This window comes from Strongylocentrotus purpuratus, unplaced genomic scaffold, assembly GCF_000002235.5.
Source record: "Strongylocentrotus purpuratus isolate Spur 01 unplaced genomic scaffold, Spur_5.0 spur5_scaffold_9, whole genome shotgun sequence".
Taxonomy (NCBI): Eukaryota; Metazoa; Echinodermata; class Echinoidea; order Camarodonta; family Strongylocentrotidae; genus Strongylocentrotus; species Strongylocentrotus purpuratus.
This window is the reverse complement of record NW_022145615.1, coordinates 16922651-16942197: the sequence shown is the minus strand read 5'-3', so window position 1 is coordinate 16942197 and position 19547 is coordinate 16922651. Positions and strand designations below refer to the sequence as shown.

The window sequence follows — 19547 nt, the reverse complement described above, 5'->3', positions numbered from 1 at the left end:
AATAAACTTAACAATAAAAACGATGCCCATAATAATTATACTACTCAAAATGGTAATCGATAATAATAATAATAATAATAATAATAATAATAATAATAATAATAATAATAATAATAATAATAATAATGATACAAATGACAATAAAAATGATTTATGTATTTATTATCATTTTAAGATTTACTATGAAATAATCATTGATATTAAATAATTCAGCTTCATATTTTGTAAAATGGAATCTGATATTACCTCTTTAACCACCATATATACTGTGGCTTACATATATATTACCTCATCTATTGTATGTTTATCATATGTGTATGTTTATCTCTGTCATGTAATATTTCATTTATATATCTGTATCGCAATACTCTGTAACCAGTGGAAAACAAATTTCCTGAAAAGGACAATAGACTATTATACTTATACTTATACAAATAGAATAAGCAAACAAACGATTAAGTTTATAGAACAAACAAACAAATTTGAAATGTTACATAATTATAAAGCTAATCATGAGTAGAATAAACAAGGCAATTAGCTAACAAGCTAATTACGAATAAAATAAACAAGGAAACATTAAGCAAATTGAATTTGCAAAACAATTTGAAATGTGACATATAAAGCTAAATATAAGTATAATTAACAAGCTTATTAGCTAAAAAGCTAATTTCAAATAGAATAAACAAACACATTTGAAATGTTACATATAAAGCTAATTACAAATAAAACTGATACGATTGCATAAATGGATGAAAGGTCAAATACCAAATATCTAGCAAGTTGGGGGAGGGGGGGGGGGGGGTAGTGAGCACTTTTTTGGCCCTCGAAAATTTGAAAATTTGCACCCGCCCCCCCCAAGCTAAAAATCACTTGTTTTTACATGTTTTTTTCCAAAGGGGGGGGGGACGGCCCCCCTGGATCCGCCACTGGTGGTATGTGTGGGAAAGTGGGGGGGGGGGGGGTCTCGCACATGATATCTTGTCTTTTGGCAATTGTCTTAGGGGATTATTTTTCCTTGGGGGTAATTGTCCTAGGGGTTAATTTTCAAGGGGGGGGGGGGTAATTGTCTTTGGGGTGCTTGACCGGGGGTAATAGTCCTCGGGGTGGTTGTCCAGGGGTAATTGTCCCCGCGGGTGGTTGTCCAGGGGTAATTTTCCTTGCGGGTGGTTGTCCAGGTGTAATTGTCCTCGCGGGTGGTTGTCCAGGGTTAATTTTCCTCGCGGGTGGTTGTCAAGGGATGTCCTCGGGAGTGGTTGTCCAGGGATAATTGTCCTGATACGCATCTTATCACTTCACATCAAATACATGTTATCAAATACCACATCACATGATAATAATCATATTATATCACCACACAGCACATCAAATCACATCACAATGAATGGATTTTCTGGTGCCTCATCATGCTGTTAGTCCAACATTTCGCTTACATTTTTAGGTGACTGCAGTTATTATTTTTTTTGAGAGGAGAATGTTCTTGAAATTTTAAGATCGCTAAAAAATGCAATTGCATGGTAATTGCGAAAGTCAGTGGCGTATGTGTACTGATTGTATTGTGTAAGTATATGCTCTGAATCAGATATTTGGGCACAATGGGACTCCTTCAGCTGTAGTGACTGGTGATTGCTACATGCGTGTCTGCATGTTTCCCTGAATGGACCTAAATATTATGATGGAAAGGCAACCATTCATCCTTTCGTTCAGCAGCCTTTCAACGGAAAATATTTCCCATAGAGAGTGGTTTCATATATAGCCCGAAATATGACGCCAACTTTCAGCTTGAGCTACTCTAGATAGAGATAACAATCCAAACCCTGGCCCTGACCCGAATATGGCTCGATTTGCATTCATGCTACTTTCCAGTTCCTTTTATCCTTTTATGTTGCCATAACTGTTTATACCTACTGTTATGCGTTTCAATATCACTTTATCAACACTCATATATATTTCATCAAGTTCAAGCTCATTTCCATCATGCGTTTCAGAGAAGCTATCAGTAATGATCAACAATACATTATATTAAGACAACAGGATGCAGACGTTTATTTTTAAAACTATGATACATTAGATAATGGTTTTGCACCAAAACATAAACAGTGATACATTATGCCTAAAATTTCCAGGCCAGACAGATTACAGAAATTAGTAATTACTACATGTGATTATTACTCATTGAAAACCGTTAATAGTTTTACAGTCCTACCGTGTTTTGTTTTCTCTGATTACCTATGATATCAAATTATCATTACTGACTAGATGTTGTGGTTACAATTAACACTGTTTGTTCTTTTGTCTTTATGTCATTACATGTTAACATAGTTTATATTTGTTTAGCAATGTAAAAATATTTGAACCATTTTCTGTTCTGAAATTACAAAAAGGGTGTTCTGTATTACTTTCCCCGATACAAAAGATGACAATCTTGATACCAATGATTTCAGAAGAAACCTAATTTTCAGTGGGGACAGTGATGTATCCTGCAAGGGGATCAGCAGTAGTAAGACTCCCTTATAGAACCACTCCCAGCTTTCGACCCTTCTTCCCTCTTTACCATTGCACCCTTAGCATTGGTGAGGGCTCTTGCCTTCCATACAAGAGATCACAGGTTCGATCCTCGCTCGGTGCTTGCATCCTTGGACAAGATGTTTTGCCTTCATTTAGCCTCTCTTCCCAGGTAAAAATGGATACCTGTTAATGCTGGGGTAATGATTGTAGGGTTCACAGTAGGAGCAGCGATACTCATGTGGCGACCCTGATATTTCGCCAAGCATAACCTTGAGTATATACATAGAGGGCGCTGTCATAGCTGCGACCGACATTCTTTTCTCTGTTTCTCTTCTGTTAATTTCATCTTTTCTTCAAGATTTGCTCTATAATCACAATCGTTCTTTCGTGATGTTTTTCCCACTTCAACTTATTAATCAATTTTTAAATCCACTGATTTTTATATGATACAATGGGAACCAAGTACTGTTAGTCTTAGGACTTTTTATTTGGTATATTTTTAATAAAACCAAAAGTGAATTGAATTGAGTACTTGTCCTGGGGTAGATGGCCGAAGTTGTCGTTTGGATGTAATTGTCGTATGGATAATTGTCATAGGTAGTCATCCAAAGAGCAGTTATCATAGAATGGAGACAACATAATGTCACCAATTTCTAAAAAAATTATCAAAGATTTAGAATGATGCATATCTAATCATGTATAATACCTCTAGAGTATAGCTCAGTGTGTTTGTGAAGAATGCAATCAGAAACCAGACATTAAATGATATTATATTGAATACCATTCTAAAAGGGGTTGATAAAAGAGATATATTTTAGAAAATAGCATCAATTGATTCAATAATAAGTATTGAATAAACAATAGGTGTAATTTGACGAAATAGCTATGTTTGATCACTTCAGTGGATTCAATAAAAGGCGACAAGTAGTAAATGAACAGTTGAATTAAAGTTGTAAACTCTTGAATTTTTTATTTTTATTTTTATTTTTATCATACGCACAATAAATCCAGACAAAATGACTCAACATTACCTCCTTCCAATATGAGTCAAGACATATCAACAACTCATGTTAACAATGACGTCAATAGGTGGAAATCGTTAAAGAGAAGGTTGAGTTCTGGGAAGAGGTAAAAAATAATTTGTGAGCGTCAACGATTACCGACAAAACTAGCCACTAATTACCGACAAAATTAAATGTCCCAATATCTACAAATTTAACCCTATAAACCCGGGGCCGAAGGCTAAATTGTTTTTCCTATGGACTATTTATAGTGCTTGCGTATGCGCAAATGGTCATTTTCCTCGACGACATAAATATACGAATTATTTCGTCAACTTAGTCAGCATCATAGCTATATATTTTAATGCAAGCGCGGAGCTAAATCTTATTTTAGGGAGGGGCGGTAGTGAGCAAGCGAATCACTTAAAGGTACTATGTCCCATTTGCAGGCCAAAAAATGAAAAAGTTAAATTCCAACTGCATTTGAAAGATAATACTAATTTAGAACTTCCCTATAAAAGGTGGGCTTGAAAATGTCTTCAAGCGGGAAAATAACGACTATTAGTTATCAAATCAAACTGATTCTTGCTTGTCTATATTACATCTTAATGTTAGAAGTCTCAACAAGAATTATGAACAGTTTCGTTCGTTTCTAGATAACACAGGAGTTCCCAAAAATACAGTATTAGGCGTAACTGAGACGTGGCTTTCAGATCAAAATAATACACTGTTTTCTCTCCCTGGATATGATATACTTACAAATAATCGTACAAACAAAATAGGTGGTGGTGTTGCATTCTTTGTGCCAAGTCAATTTGAATATGTTGTAATCGAAGACATGAAAGTGATGAATGAAATTGCAGAAACTTTGTTTATTGAAATTACTGATCGCAATAGAAGAAAAACTATCTTGGGAGTTGTTTATAAGCCACCTCAGAGCAACCATGCTGATTTTCTGGACACTTTGAATAATTTATTACACTATCACTCCGTTCAAAACAAAAAGTGTATCATAATGGGAGATTTCAACTATGATCTCTTAACGAGTGATGCTAATATTCATGCACATGATTTTTTAGAGACATTCCTCTCTGCCTCTTTCTTGCCACTTATTTCTAGACCCACTAGAATAACCAATACTTCGGCAACTCTTATTGACAACTTTTTTTCAAATGTACGCTCTGAATTTAAAGCTGGCATAGTTCTGTCAGATATTTCTGATCATTTCCCGATTTTCATGTATTATTCAGAACGATTTCAGGCAAATAACTCTCCTAGTGATGCACCTAAAAGACGTGTATATAATGACGAAAACCTATGTGGATTGAAACTAAGCCTAGAAGAAGAATCTTGGGATGACGTATTTAATACAGATGATGTTAACCAGTCGTATGAAATCTTTATTGGAATTTTTATGTCTCATGTAAATCGAAATATTCCTTTTTCTAAACCCAAGTCTAAAAATTATAAGAAGTCACCCAGACTACCTTGGATAACGAATTCGATTCTACGTTCAATAAATCGAAAAAATAAATTATACTATAAATATATATCTAAATTAACTGATCAAACACGGATCCAGTATACTAATTATAAGAATAAACTTACAGGAGTGATACGTACTGCTAAAAAAGATTATTATCATGATCAATTCAATCGTTGCAAAAATGATCTTAAAAGAACATGGAAGATCATCAATTCTACCATCAACAATGGATCAAAGCATTCTAAGATTACTAAGCTTAGACATAATGATGCAATAGTTGAAGATGAAGTTCAGTTGGCAGATATTTTCAACAATTATTTTTCTCAAGTTGGTTTTAATCTTGCTAGGCACATACCATCCACGTACCGTTCATTTCACCACTATTTGGGGGAGAGAAATGAAAGTTCTATATTTTTCTCTCCTACGTACCCACAAGAGATAATTAAGATTATATCTGGCCTAAAAATAAATAAGAGTGCAGGATTTGATGAAATTGATAACAACCTTTTACAGAAAACTATGAATTATATTGTTGATCCTCTCGTTTATATATTTAATTTGTCATTATTATCTGGACATATTCCAGAATCAATGAAAATTTCGAAAATAATCCCAATTTTCAAAAAGGGTGACAGTACATTAACAAGTAATTATAGACCAATCTCATTGCTTACAACCTTGTCTAAAATCCTTGAAAAGTTGGTCCACATACGGACCATGAGTTTCTTTAAAAAGCACAACATCCTCTCTGATACTCAATTTGGCTTCCGAGAAAAGAGTAGCACTACTCATGCCATACTTTCTTTAGTTCAAACGGTTGCCAAAGCTATCGATCAGTCTTCTAATACGGTTGGTTTGTTCATAGATTTTTCTAAAGCATTTGATACTGTTGATCATGATGTACTTCTTTACAAACTTTCTCACTATGGAATTAGGGGAAAACCGTTGACGTGGTTCAAGAATTATCTTAAAGGGCGCTCCCAGTTTGTTTCGCTGAATGGTAATTTCTCTGAAAGTAAACCTGTCCTTTGCGGAGTTCCGCAAGGAAGTATTCTTGGCCCACTTTTGTTTATTATTTATATAAACGACATCGAGAGGTCATCTTGTCTGCTTCAATTTATACTTTTTGCTGACGACTCAAATATTTTTTTGTCACATCGCGATCCAGAGCAATTGACGCAAATACTAAATAACGAACTTAAAAGTGTGGCAAATTGGATAAAAGCAAACAAACTGTCACTTAACTTAGACAAAACTAGTTACATGCTATTTAGTAATAAGGTTGCAACTTTGCCTAATTGTATAATTTTTGATGGTACTGTCATTCAAAGGGCCCGAACAACTAAATTTTTGGGGCTAGTTATTGATGAAAAACTATCTTGGAAAGCGCACACTGACAATATCTGCAAAATCATTGCTCGCAACACTGGTATCCTTAGTAAATTAAGACACTTCCTACCCCATTATATTATGTTATCCTTGTATTCTACGCTTATTCTTCCTTACTTGAATTACGGACTTATTGCCTGGGGCAGTGCAGCAACTTCCCAAATTAATAGACTCTTTATATTACAAAAAAGAGCGATTCGTATTATTAATAATGCAGATTTCCGGGCACACACGAATAATCTTTTTCTGAATAATAACATTTTGAAAATTAAAGACTTGTATATTTTTCAGCTTGGACAGTTAATGTACAAGCTCAACACTAAACAATTACCTTTGCCTTTTAATGATATGTTCGTAAGAAATGATTCGATTCATAGTTACCTCACTCGCCAGGCGAGCTCTTTTCATTTACCATTAAATAGAACATCTTTTGCACAAAAGACATTTGTTTTTACAGGTCCAAAACTGTGGAATTCTCTTTCAAATGATATTATACAGTGTAATTCGATACAAATTTTCAAAAGGAGACTTAAAAGCTTTCTTCTGAATAGTTACTAGGCTATTGCATTCCCCAATCAAATATAATTTGTAGTGTGACTTTATGCAACTTTGATTATTTCTTTTTATAAACATGTATGTATTTATCAATGTTTTGCGTTTAAAAGTTATTTTTTTTTGTATTACTGAATCAGTTACTGTTATTATTGTTGTTTTTGTTTTGTTTTCTCATAAAATGATAATTCATGATAATTACTTTTACAGGGGGGCTTACACCCTACAAGCTCTGCTTTTTAGTCGGCCCTCCTTCCCTTTCAATTTCATGTTTATTTTTTAATGTATTGTATTGTGCAAATTGATCTATATGTATATAAATATGTGAATATGTTAAAATATACCATCATTGTAAATATGAACGATTGAAAGAGGAAAAATAAATGAATTGAATTGAATTGAATTGAAATCGACTTTAGGGCTATAGAGCCCAAAAGTAATAGTCTTGATTTTCAGAAAATTGTACCGAATGGCCATACGTTTTATGCTGCGCAAAGATTCAATCAGTTTAATCTTGGCCATCACAAGAAGTGGGTTATTGATGTAGACAAATGCTCATGTACCCTTTACAACTCTTTTCATGTATGTTATTACCAAAGAAGAAAGAAAGCCAGTCAGTCACTCAATAGTGTCTGACAGTGAAGTCTAGCAAGTAAACGGGTTTCCTTGCATAATTTGAATATGAGGACACTGCTAAGGTTTAAATTTCACAGATAGGACATACATGACATATTCATAATTCCTGCAAAGTTCTACAGCATTTGAGGTTGGCTGCAAAAGGGACATAGTACCTTTAAAGAGCGGGCGGAGTTACGGCTAATAATAAGACTAATTCACGTACCCTTTTGGTGTTCTTGCTTACGACCAATTCACACACACACACACACACACAATGTATAGTATCCGCGCTCGCTCAAACCAATGGGTATTTCAGCAAGACTGAACTATTTTCCCGGTAACTGGAATTTTGCCGGGATTTTACCATAGAACTAGTATTACATGGGTTTGGCATTTTTCGTTTATTTCGTCAACTTAGTCAGAATCATAGCTATATATTGTAATGCAACCGCGGAGTTAGGATCTTATTTTAGGGAGGGGCGGTAGTAAACAAGCGAATCACTTAAAGAGCGCGCAAAGCGCGGAAGCTTAGACGTTTCCTTAAATTATTAGGACAAGAAGATTATTTATTGTTTCGTTCTCGACTGTAAATCCTTGTCTGAATGAAGTTCCCCCCCCCCCCTCCCGCGCGAAGCGCGAAAGCTTTTACGTTTCATTAAATTATGAGAAAAAGCAGACGATTCGTTGTACTGTTCTCGACTCTTAATCCTTATCTGAATTCAGTTCTCCCCCTCCCGCGCAAAGCGCGGAAGTTTTGGCGTTTCATTAAATTATTAGAGAAAGTAGACGATTCGTTGAACCGTGCTCGACTTAAAAGGATGCCGAGACTAAAAAAGGGTTGAAAAACGCTGCCTATTCCAGGTAAGACTAGTAAAACTTTCATCAGTTCAATTGTCCCATTGAGTATGAACAAGATCACCTCGTTTGACTGCCATACTAGTTTTTTTCAACCCATTGTTTTTCCTCCAATCTAGGTTTTAGTTGGCTTCCAAAGGTACACGATCAAGAAGAACCAAATATTTTGAAATAGTATTGAGAGAAATCGAGCTTTTAATATTCCACTTGCTTTAAAAAAAAAAAGAAGAAGATTTTAATAAATGCTTGGGCGATGATAACCTAAGAGAGAGTAATGCTGTTTAAAAACAAGGTTATTGGTTGACCGTTGATGGTGGATGTGGTGATGAGGATAACGGTTTGTGGTAGTTGTGGTATTGAAGATGATGATGGCGGTAGTTATGATGATTATGGTGGTGATGATGATAATGTTGGTGGTGATTGGTGGTGATTGGCGATTCCACAACGTTTCTTTCACAATGCAATCGCATGACCAGAACTGGTCTTTATCTTTAAAACGGTGACAACAAACAGTGGCATCAGTGAACAGCCTGCCATAGTTAAGTCCAACTTATAGTCAATAGGGACTTTTAGATTTGCACGTTAACAGCTTCGACTGCAACGTGTGACGTCATTTTAAGGCACTGCGCATGCGTCACGTCGTCTCAGTCGGCGATAGAGAATGCGTCAACCTTGATTTTCCTAAATCTAGTACGGTACTAGTATATATGCCGCGTGCGCATAAAATATTCAGTTCCTCAGGTAGACAAAGGAACATCCCTTCCCTGCTATTATGTACAAATGTGTAGAACAGGTGTCACATGCATATTCACCTGTTCTACATATTTTTATATAGCAGTGAAGGGATGTTCTACCACAGCAATAGGCCATTTTCGTAATGTAACCAAATTTAATGCAAAAGTCTTTGTGAAGTGCCTCAATACAGATTATTTCATTCACCTGATAAGAATAATAGTATTCCAATAGACAGAGTCCGAACTGCATACATTAGTTGTTGCCAGGTTGGACAAACATTATGGCTTGATCTACCTAGCAACACTTAATATATGTAGTTGCATTCTCACTATTGAAATACTATTATTCCTCTCAGGTGAATAAAATAATTTGTATTGAGGCACTTCAAAAAGACTTATGCATTAAATTTGGTTACATTACGAAAATGGCCTATTGTTGAGGGTAGAATGAGGAACTGTATATTTTGTCCTCTTTCTTTGTCTGTCATGTTCATAGTGTTACTTCTTGCATGCATGTATACCGTCGAGTGAAATCTAAAAGATTTCTAATTGTAGTCAACATGGGCAGTTGATTACGTTGACACGCATGATCAGTCGGCGTTCGTCGTGTTCTCGTCCACTCAATCTAAAAGTCCCTAATCTTTGTCTTTTAAACACCCCCTCGCCTGTTTTTTTCCTTTCTTCTTCATATGTCTCAGTGGTGTGCGCGCCTGCTCACATACTTCAAATAAGTACAATAGAATTACGCACGAGTTTATGATTTCGGGTACGTTGGATGAGCTAGCGCACGCACTCAAATGTAAATAATTGAAACGACAATTAGAATCTAGTCTGTATGAGTAGCAGAAGTAGGATGTGATCACGCACTCTAATAATGATAACAATTTTTATTTTATAAGACGGGGCCTTGCTCTCGATCGTTTTTTTTAGCACAATATTGGCCCGTAACTATCAAAGAAATCGTATTCAGAACTGAGCATGCGTAATTTGTTCCCTTTTAAATCTTGTCTCGCATCTCCAATGGTGAAAGATAAAGAAGTGAAATCTTTTTCCTACAAAAAGTTATAAAAACCGATTGGTAAGGAACAAGATATGAAAGCAACTTGACATTTTCAGCTCTAATTGTGTGAATCATATCAGCCTACAAGCAAGGGAATACCATGTCTGGCGTACAGAATACAACAGGATCTCCTAACGGTCTGACCAATTCGAGTACTTTGGTTTCATTTACGGAGGGCGTCGATGACATCGTCCCGTCGAGTCCCTACTCTCCCGACGTTATTATAATATTATCAGTCATCGTAGGAGTAATTATCTTCATAACGGTCTTTGGTAATCTTCTCGTCGTCGCGGCGTTTTTTACGACTCCGAAACTCCGCACTTACAACAACTATTTCATCCTGGGTCTCGCCATCGCCGACCTGCTTGTTGGTGCGGTCGACATGCCCCTGTTAGCCATCGTCATCATCATGGGACAATGGCCGTTCGGCGAGGTCTTCTGCGACATCTTCACCTTTCTCGATCACGCTTTCACTCATACCAGTGTGCTCCTTGTCGCCCTAATCAGCCTCGATCGTTGCGTCGCTGTCTCCGCTCCCTTTTGGCATCGTCAACACTGGCGACGACGCCCCCGGGCGATCCTCATCATCGCCATCGGCTACATTATCCCCGTCATCATCTGGCTGCCAGTGACGACTCTTTGGCAGATCATCCACGGGAACGAACAGCGACCCTTTCCCAAAGACGTCTGCGAACCTTTGTACTTTCAAAGCGTCGTCGCTGGGTTCGTTCTCCCCGTCGCGTACTTCTTCATCCCGTTCGTTTTAACCGCCGTTCTCTGCGCCAGAATCTACATCGTCATCAGAAAATTCTACGAGGGGCGGAAAAAACTGAGACTTGCATTGGGAATCATGCAGCCGACTACCTCTGTAGAGCTACCGAATGACCTCGGAACTCGTGCACCAACGACATCGGTTTCCGTCTCTACGAAGACGGGTGATGTTGGTAAGGAAGAGAACGCCAAAGACAACAAAAAGAAAGAAATAGGTACAGAGAGCATGAAAGGTATGTTGACAAGGTGTTAAAGACATATTTATTCAATTTTTTTGTTAATGATTAACTTACTCTGTTCATATTGATGTATATTTCATATGCATCGTAATTTATAGGTTTATTTGTAATTTCTTGTGTTGTTTGATATGTACATATAGTTGTTTATCATTGTATTTTGCTTTTTATAGCGCTTTATAAGCACTATTGTTATTATCATTCATTATTATAGACTGTAAAGAAATTGTAATTATCAGCCATTTAAGAATAGAAAGGAATACCCCTTGTGTTATAGCCAAAGGAAAATAAATGTTTCAAATTTATTAATATTTTTGGGATTGAGGATTTCCAGTCTAATCGTGTAAAATAAAATGTTACATTTTATTGGTATCGAACCTTCATTAGAGGGTGGATGGGAGGGGCAAATTAATTACACGACCAGCGTAATTTCCTTCCATTCTATTCATAGTGTATCAAAGAAATTGCGGTACTCGGCAATATCACAGACTTGCCACGCGATATATTAACAAAAACAAAGAGGATGCGTTATGTAAATAATTTATGAAATTCAAAATGGAATGATAATGACATATTTTTTGTTTAAATTGCAATGAAAATTAGTTATGTTGATGTAATCAAAATGGATGTAGGCCTATTTTGTATAATTTTCAAGTGGCTTTCGCTCGGCGTTTAAAATAAAAATCATGACAGAATGTAAAACTTTTATTGACAATTGAAAACTAAATATTGTCACGAAGGCAGATGACAATATTTTATATGGCATTCTAGGGGTACGAGACTTAATACACTGTCGCTCATATAGTTGGAACTTTCCCCTACCCTAGCCCCCGCTGCGTACAGTCATGGGTCAGTGGCAAAGCAATGGCCTCGTAACTGTGAGGCCCCAGGATCAAAACCGTGTCGATGTGCCATATTAGTGCCCTTTTGTAGGGCATTAATCCTCATTACTGTCATTTATGACTTAAGGGCGTAAGTCCCCTATTTGATAAGCATAATAGCATACACATGATTTAGCAGTCTCGCAAAACAAACACTGGCAAATTATTATTCAATAAAATACGAGAATGTATACTATTATTTAGACCTATTAGGAATAAATCATTGTCAAAATAATTCCATAAATTCGTGTAAAAAAAAATATTCCAACTATATGAGCGACAGTGTATTGACTTTCCAATAGATCCAGCGAAGGGCGGGTATCTGATAAATCTTTCATCTGGAAAATGCATTCCAGGGTGCAAACGGGTTAGAAGTCAAATGAAATAAACAATGATTCACTCAATAAAAAAAATCAAGAAATGTTATAACGTAGATAATTGAATCGCAATAGTAATCAGATGAAAACAGTTTGCTTGAATGAATAAGGGAGAGAAAAACAACAAAATGAAGGACAGTAATGAATTGCAAAAGTGCTCCCTTGCCTTAAAAATGTCCACCTATCCTTATTAATGATCGTCACTGTTGAAATAAATCCCGATACTTTGACCCAGAATAAACCACCTTGCATAACCGGAATTTCACCGTGTATCGCAGCTTTCCATTTGTTTTAATCATGGGATTAAACTTCCTATCTGAAATGAATAGTAAGAAATGCAACTAACCGAAGTAATCCAAAACTGTTTTGGCGAGCAGACATTACATAAATGGTGATATCATTGTTATAGATTTGCAGGAGATATAAAGACAGGGACGAAGATAATAAGTTGTAAGATGGTAAATTTATACTTTAAAAAACTACCTTTTTCTGTCAAGGAGCAATTGAAAGGGCAAGCCAACCCAGTCCAAAAGCAAGAACATAAGATAAACAGAATGGTAAAAGTTAGACACAAATCAGACCAATAATAAAAGAAAAATGTATAAATGATTGAAATATGATATCACTAAACGTCAATTTAACAGTCTGTGTCAGTGGATTGTCACGTGGTCGAGAATAACTCTCCCGTTTGTCGTGTAAAAACATAAATATGCATTCTAGTTTTTAGCCTATGTGCTTTCTCCCTTGGAACACTATTCAAAATATACCGTGGACAGCATAAAATATTGTTATAAAGAGAAAGCGAAAAGACCCACTTGAGTAATCAATGTTTTACCGATCAATATTGTAGTCATTTTGTGTGTGGAACGAACGGGAATGTGTCCGCCACAGACATTACCGATTCAACTTGTGATAACACATTTTTTTAATTCATAACTTTCTTATTTTTCGTCCAATTTCATTCAAACTTCCACCAGTTTGCTTTCCTTTAAAGTATTCTGTTATCATGGTTGAGATTTCCCTTTAATGACTGTTGTAATATTCAAAGAGTGATATTATCAGGTTGTCTCGACTAAACTGTTCCGGATCTGTTGATTGTTTTTAAAAGTAATTATCGCCATGTGTTTCAGAGTCGTCTGTGCCTGGAGGGATTAGCTGTTTTTTTAAGTGACCCTCGTGCCTCTCCGGTGCTTTGACAAAGTGTCCGGCTACATTAATTATAAGTTGTAATTAGTTAAAATTATCGAGAAGGCTTTTGGTTGAATCGTGTTTTAGGCCAAATTTATGTTTAGGCTTGGTATTCGGTTTAGAGTAAGGTTAAATGCAAAGGGTTGGTTTAGAGTTGTGATTTTTTTGTTATGAATTACAGCGGAGTAAACATCCCTTGAGCTTTTAAATTCAGTAAATTTGAAGGAGAACAAAAACATGTGAAAATGTTTGAAAAAAGTGGAAACCATCGCCCTATTGCCTTCGTTATTTATAAATTATTATCACCATATTATTGTCTATTCAGCTGTAGCATTTTAACATCGTTGACCCATCTGATTGTGCACGCAGTGTGTGCGGGCAAGCACTGAATCCAATGACCGGGGTAATAGTATATCTGTAAAGCGCTTAGAGACATTATTATTATTATTATTATTATTATATATAGGTCATGCCAAATATCTCTTTCATCTAAACCTTTTCTTTCTCAGGCGTGCGTATCTTGACTTTCATTGTCACTGCGATGTGGATTGCCTGGTTTCCATCAGTCATCGTTGCCGTGACGTCACCTTTTTGCCAAACATGTGTGCCAAGTATCATCTATTCGGTGAGTAGAAATATATTTCTTGCCAATGTAACGGATTCATAATTGAGTTTCAGCTCGCGCGATGATCTGCTCAAGATTATTACTTAATTCAAAATAGGTCACTTTCAATGTAGGTTATTTGTATTTTTCTTTCTCGTAAAGTATTTGATAATGAGGAAAGAACTCCATGGTTTTGCTATTTGAAGAGGAGGTTGAGTTCTGGGAAGAGGTGACAAATAATTTGTGAGTTTATCATTGTATTATGCAAGTGTGGAAGAACATCAGAGAAAAAAATCTTCCCTGAAAAGCATGGCTCTTCAAATGCCTTAACATTCTAAATAGGGTTGGGGTAGGGAATTGGAGACCCTTAAGCACATTTGCATAATTTACATAAACATGAAAAATGTTACACGTACAGAAAGTTGTGTATTGTCTTCAGTAACTTCTTCTCTTTATTTGGTAACAAAATTGTGGTCATGATGTAACTGATTAATAAGATAACAATGATTAATGACGTCATCCTCAAAGGTCTCTCATTACCTACATGTGTAGGTAATAAGGGACAGTTACAAATCAAGACATTTTAAATACTATTTAAATGATAATGGGATTGTTAGAGTGAGTTCAAACACTTTTTGAAAGAGATACATGTTACTAGTGACCTTACTGTAATTTTGAAACGACTTTTAAACAATGTGGCCCACTTGGGATACTCCCAAAACCTGTTTTGTATACAAACAAAGGTTTACAGTCTATATAAACCAGCTCGCTGATCTCACATTTTTATTCATATTGTCCAGAAACCTCGTGAGTCTTCTCGTTATATAATACATCCCAAGTTGGCCACTCAATATTCAAATGTGCATCCTCTTTTTTATCTTCATATATCAAATTGAAATCCAACTACATTGTACCACATACATCTGTGAATCTTGATGTACACCCCCCCCCCTCTTTCTTTTTTCTTCCCTCTCTCTCTCTCTCTCTCTCTTTACCCATTTACCAATATTTGTTCCACCATATACGTATTATTAAGTATCCATTGAGGTTAGTCATGCTATCAAGCTTTGCTTACTTTGTCAACCCTCCTGTTTGATGTTTTCGATTAGTTACTTTATTCGACATTATATTCTTTAAATAAAAATGGGTAAAATTTGCAATGTTTTTTTTGTTATATGTTTGTAAAAATGCAAAAGAAAAAAATCAAACAGAAATAAATTAATTAAATGTGGCCCAAAATATTTCTGTACATGGACAATTAACCAACCAGCATTGGGTCATTGACTGTCCTCGGCATACTCGACGTTCACAACAAACGACCCCCATCTTGGACCTGGTGTCCCCCATTGCCTGCACACATTTCTGATCAGACACCATTCATAATTTGCATTGCAACACCTATTCACAACACACAATGGCCATAAGTTTTATGTGATGGTTGGCACACTTCATAAACTTCCTTTTAAAACTACTTTTTAAGAGCCACCCCTAAGTATCTGCATACACCACAACCTTCAGTGAAAATTGTGTTTTTATATCAGAGCAAAATGTTACGATCAAAATTGCATACCTTGCTCAATTTTGCAAATTTTCTCGGAGAAAGAACGCATTGAAGTCTTCGAAATGAATTGGATATATGCAGTAGTGTTGTTCAAGGCCACAGATGGCTCTATAGCAATATTGGAGCCAACACGGGGAGACGATAGTGATGGGTTCAAGCTCGGTGGTCTCCAATTCCCGATACCTACCATATGGCATGTAACATTATACAATCGGGACGGATTTTTATGCAACATGGTTTTGTATTCCCATATGCATCGTTCTGTGACCAGTGCTTGTGACTTAACCAAGACTGGGCAAAATTTCGTATCATTTTGATGATTCCAGAACCTTGCCGTACACACCAATACTTATATGAGAAGGCTTCAGTAAATAAATAATAGAATATACGAAACAAAACGCTTTGCCCAAAAACGAAAACGTGTATACATAGAAGTTATGCTGATCGCCTCTAATCAATTGATATAGGGTGCATTTTTTTTTTGCCAGATTGCCTTTTAAAAGAGTTAATAGATAAAAGCAACATGAATCATGTTGCTACCCACTGTAATCGTACTGGCCAAATTCGGTGTAAAATTGCTTCGGAACCTATCTGCATCACTCTGTGGCAGGTTTACCAAGGGGTGGTTCAAACCAGTTCAGAACAGTACGGCAGAAATGAAGAGAAACTAGATATTAGATAAGACAAAAATAAATAAACATGACAGAAGTTGTAAGCTTAGCAGACAATGATAAACAAAAAATTGCAAAGTGCCGAATAAAGAAGCCTACTCTTTAATACTTAAAAACAAATATTTAGAAAACAGTCACGCACAAACAAGAAAGTTTGTGACCCGGAAAGGATAGAAGTCTTCTCGGTGAGCCAGAGTGAGACTGTGAGACTGAGAGAGAGGGAGAGAGAGAGAGAGACATAGAGACTGAAAGAGAGAGTGGGATAGAGAGAGAGAGAGAGAGAGAGAGAGAGAAGGAGGAGAAAGAGAAGGTAATAAGAAAACTCTTAGTTTTCTTGCTTTTCTCGCTTTCTTAAAGTCTTCCTTCGTTCAATTTCCATCATGGCAATTGATACATTTTGTTTAGTCTCACAAGGCCTCTTTAAGAAAGATAAGGAAAGAGAAAAGTAACGATTTCTTCTAGTGAAGTATTTCTTTGCGTTATAAATTTTCTAAAACCAAAGTTAACCGTAGTACTATATCGACTATAATAGGAAACTTATCTTTCACCAAGCCACAGAGCTGTCGTTCAGTTATCGAGGTTTTTATTCATGGGGAAAGGCGAGATGCGAAAAACGATGGTTGGATAAATTGAAATCATTTCTTTGCCGAGATATAGATCCCACGTCAACGACATTTTGCACTAAAAAAGATATTTGAATACATTTTTGATTGATTTTTAAGTGGCATATCCATTTATGATCTTTTCAGCATGCTCAAGGATGGTAAAAAAACGCACTTTCAAATATTATCAAGCAAGCTTTAGAATCCAATAAATACATGCCAACCTTGTCATCCGTTCTACGTTTCACGAAGAGAGTGTTTTATTGTTCAATAAACCTTGTGTTATCATAAAACTTAAAAAAAAATCTTCTCATATATGGTATTTTTACTAACCTTTTCTTGCGATCTCTTCATGGCATTTACTTTTCATAATCCAGATATATCTGGATTACGGGTCTCATCACAAGAATCCTGAATACCGTTGCTTTCTCACTAAAACGTTTTTGAGAAAAAGCAGCAGAAGCTATAATATAGTTTAAATATTCCATAAAGATATTTTGTTCCCAGGCTTGAGAATGTCTTTCAAGTTTCAGACTGCAAATTTTTATTTTTTTTTTTTTCTAAATATCGAAAGTTTGAAGTCTTGCTCTTCCGTCACAACCTATTTGCTTTTTAGATAACCAGTGTTTAATAACTTGTCAGCCATTTCTGGTACGAGATAGCTGACTTTTATTTCAAATATATCCATAAATGTTCAAGTTTTTTCATGTAATGTATTTTTTTGTCTTCAAATAAATGATAATGTAATCTGTTATATTATCATAATGAAATTGACTCCAAAATTCGTGCCTTTTTGTTTGGAATACGAATTATATTGCAGTGATTGACATTGTTAATAATAATAATAATACCTTGTTCTTATATAGCGCTTTTCAGGACCGAAAGCCCTCTCAAAGCGCTTTACAGATATATATATATTACAGATATATATTATCATATGTTATTGTTCATTACCTCTATTGTCAAAGACTATACTAAAATCAACTATATTTTTGGGCCTATAACTCTGAGACACAAGCATAGCTTTAACTAAATGACCCTCCATGTTTTACTCTTTTAGTAAGTTCAGTCTTTTTATAATTACTGCATGCAAACAAACCTTTAAAGAGGTACTAACTTTCTGTTTTGTCCCTGTAAATAGAATTCATTTTTATTTCTACTATTTAATTTTTGAAGCCATATGGTTGGAATACTCCCAGGGAAGTGGAAATGGTGTACATTGTTCGTGAATGAATCCGATTCGGTAATAACAACATCTGTAAAGCGCTTAGAGACGGTGCTTATTACTGAGCGCTAGTTAACTCCAGGGGGTCTTTCACAAAGATCGTAAGTTGAACTTATCATTAAGTTGGACTTAACAATTATGGAGAGCCTTTAGCATCTTTGAAAACATTTTGTTATTTGATATTGATATACATCAAGTTATTTCAAAAGGCATAACATGTCGATTCAAATCATTCATATTTTCTATTATCGAGGAAATTTAATGTCCAGACAAAACCTTTTCTTGTTTTTTTTTTTTTTTTTTTTTTTACAGCTGTACCTTATTCTGTTTTGTACTAATTCATTTCACATGTATATGCTATCCCAATTTTGTTTTATATTTTACATGAAATTGCATGTTTCTACTTTGTAAAAATGTTTTTACAGATGGAAATCAAAAAACTTTTATGAAAAGTAAAAAAAATGAAATCGTCGCTTTTTGTTATGTTTTATTTAAATGCTACAAATTGCTCTCCATAGTTTTTAAGTATAACTTAGAGATAAGTTCAACTTGGGGGTCTTTGTGAACACCCCCTGATCATTATCCTTATGTTTAACTATAAACCTGCACTCTCTCTTGACATGCAGCTGGTGATATTTTGGGGCTATATGAACAGCCTGATCAACCCGATTTGTTACGCTCTTGCAGACGAGGCTTTCAAGGATGGGTTCACACGGATCCTGACCTTCAGATGTCTCCAGGGTAACAGGAACCTGCCTACTCTTAGAGCCGGCGACTTCTAGACAGATCTACCCTTCTCCCATTCGTAACGTGCAGAGGCGCTGATTTTTATTTTCTTCGCGGGGGGGGGGGGGAAGGAGGGTGTGGGGGTGCTCAAGTACCGTTGTTTGATAATCTGGATTTTCAGAACGGTGATAGAAATTTGCCTTTTTTATAGAGCGAGTGACTTCGAGCAAGACCAGTAAATTTAGATAGAGGCATCGATGGGGCGTGTACGATGGTAGCCTCCCGCGCGAAGCGCGAAAGCTTAGACGTTCCTTAAATTATAAGGACAAGAAGACGATTTATTGTACCGTTCTCGACTGTTAATCCTTGTCTGAGTGAAGTTTCCCCCCCCCCCTTCCGCGCGAATTAACGAAAGCTCTCACGTTTCATTAAATTATTATAAAAAGAAGACGATTTGCTGTACCGTTCTCGACTGTTAATCCTTGTCTGAATTCAATTTCTCCCC

General features: G+C 35.9%; 1 protein-coding gene across 1 annotated transcript; it reads left to right on the top strand.

Moving 5' to 3' along the window:
- The first annotated feature begins 10300 nt into the window (after positions 1–10300).
- Positions 10301–19098, top strand: LOC574776 (muscarinic acetylcholine receptor M3-like). The gene is made up of 4 exons (XM_030976352.1): positions 10301–11204; positions 14163–14278; positions 18477–18503; positions 18970–19098. The coding sequence occupies exons 1-4, from the start codon at positions 10301–10303 to the stop codon at positions 19096–19098; spliced, it is 1176 nt and encodes a 391-aa protein (XP_030832212.1).
- Positions 19099–19547: the final 449 nt, after the last annotated feature.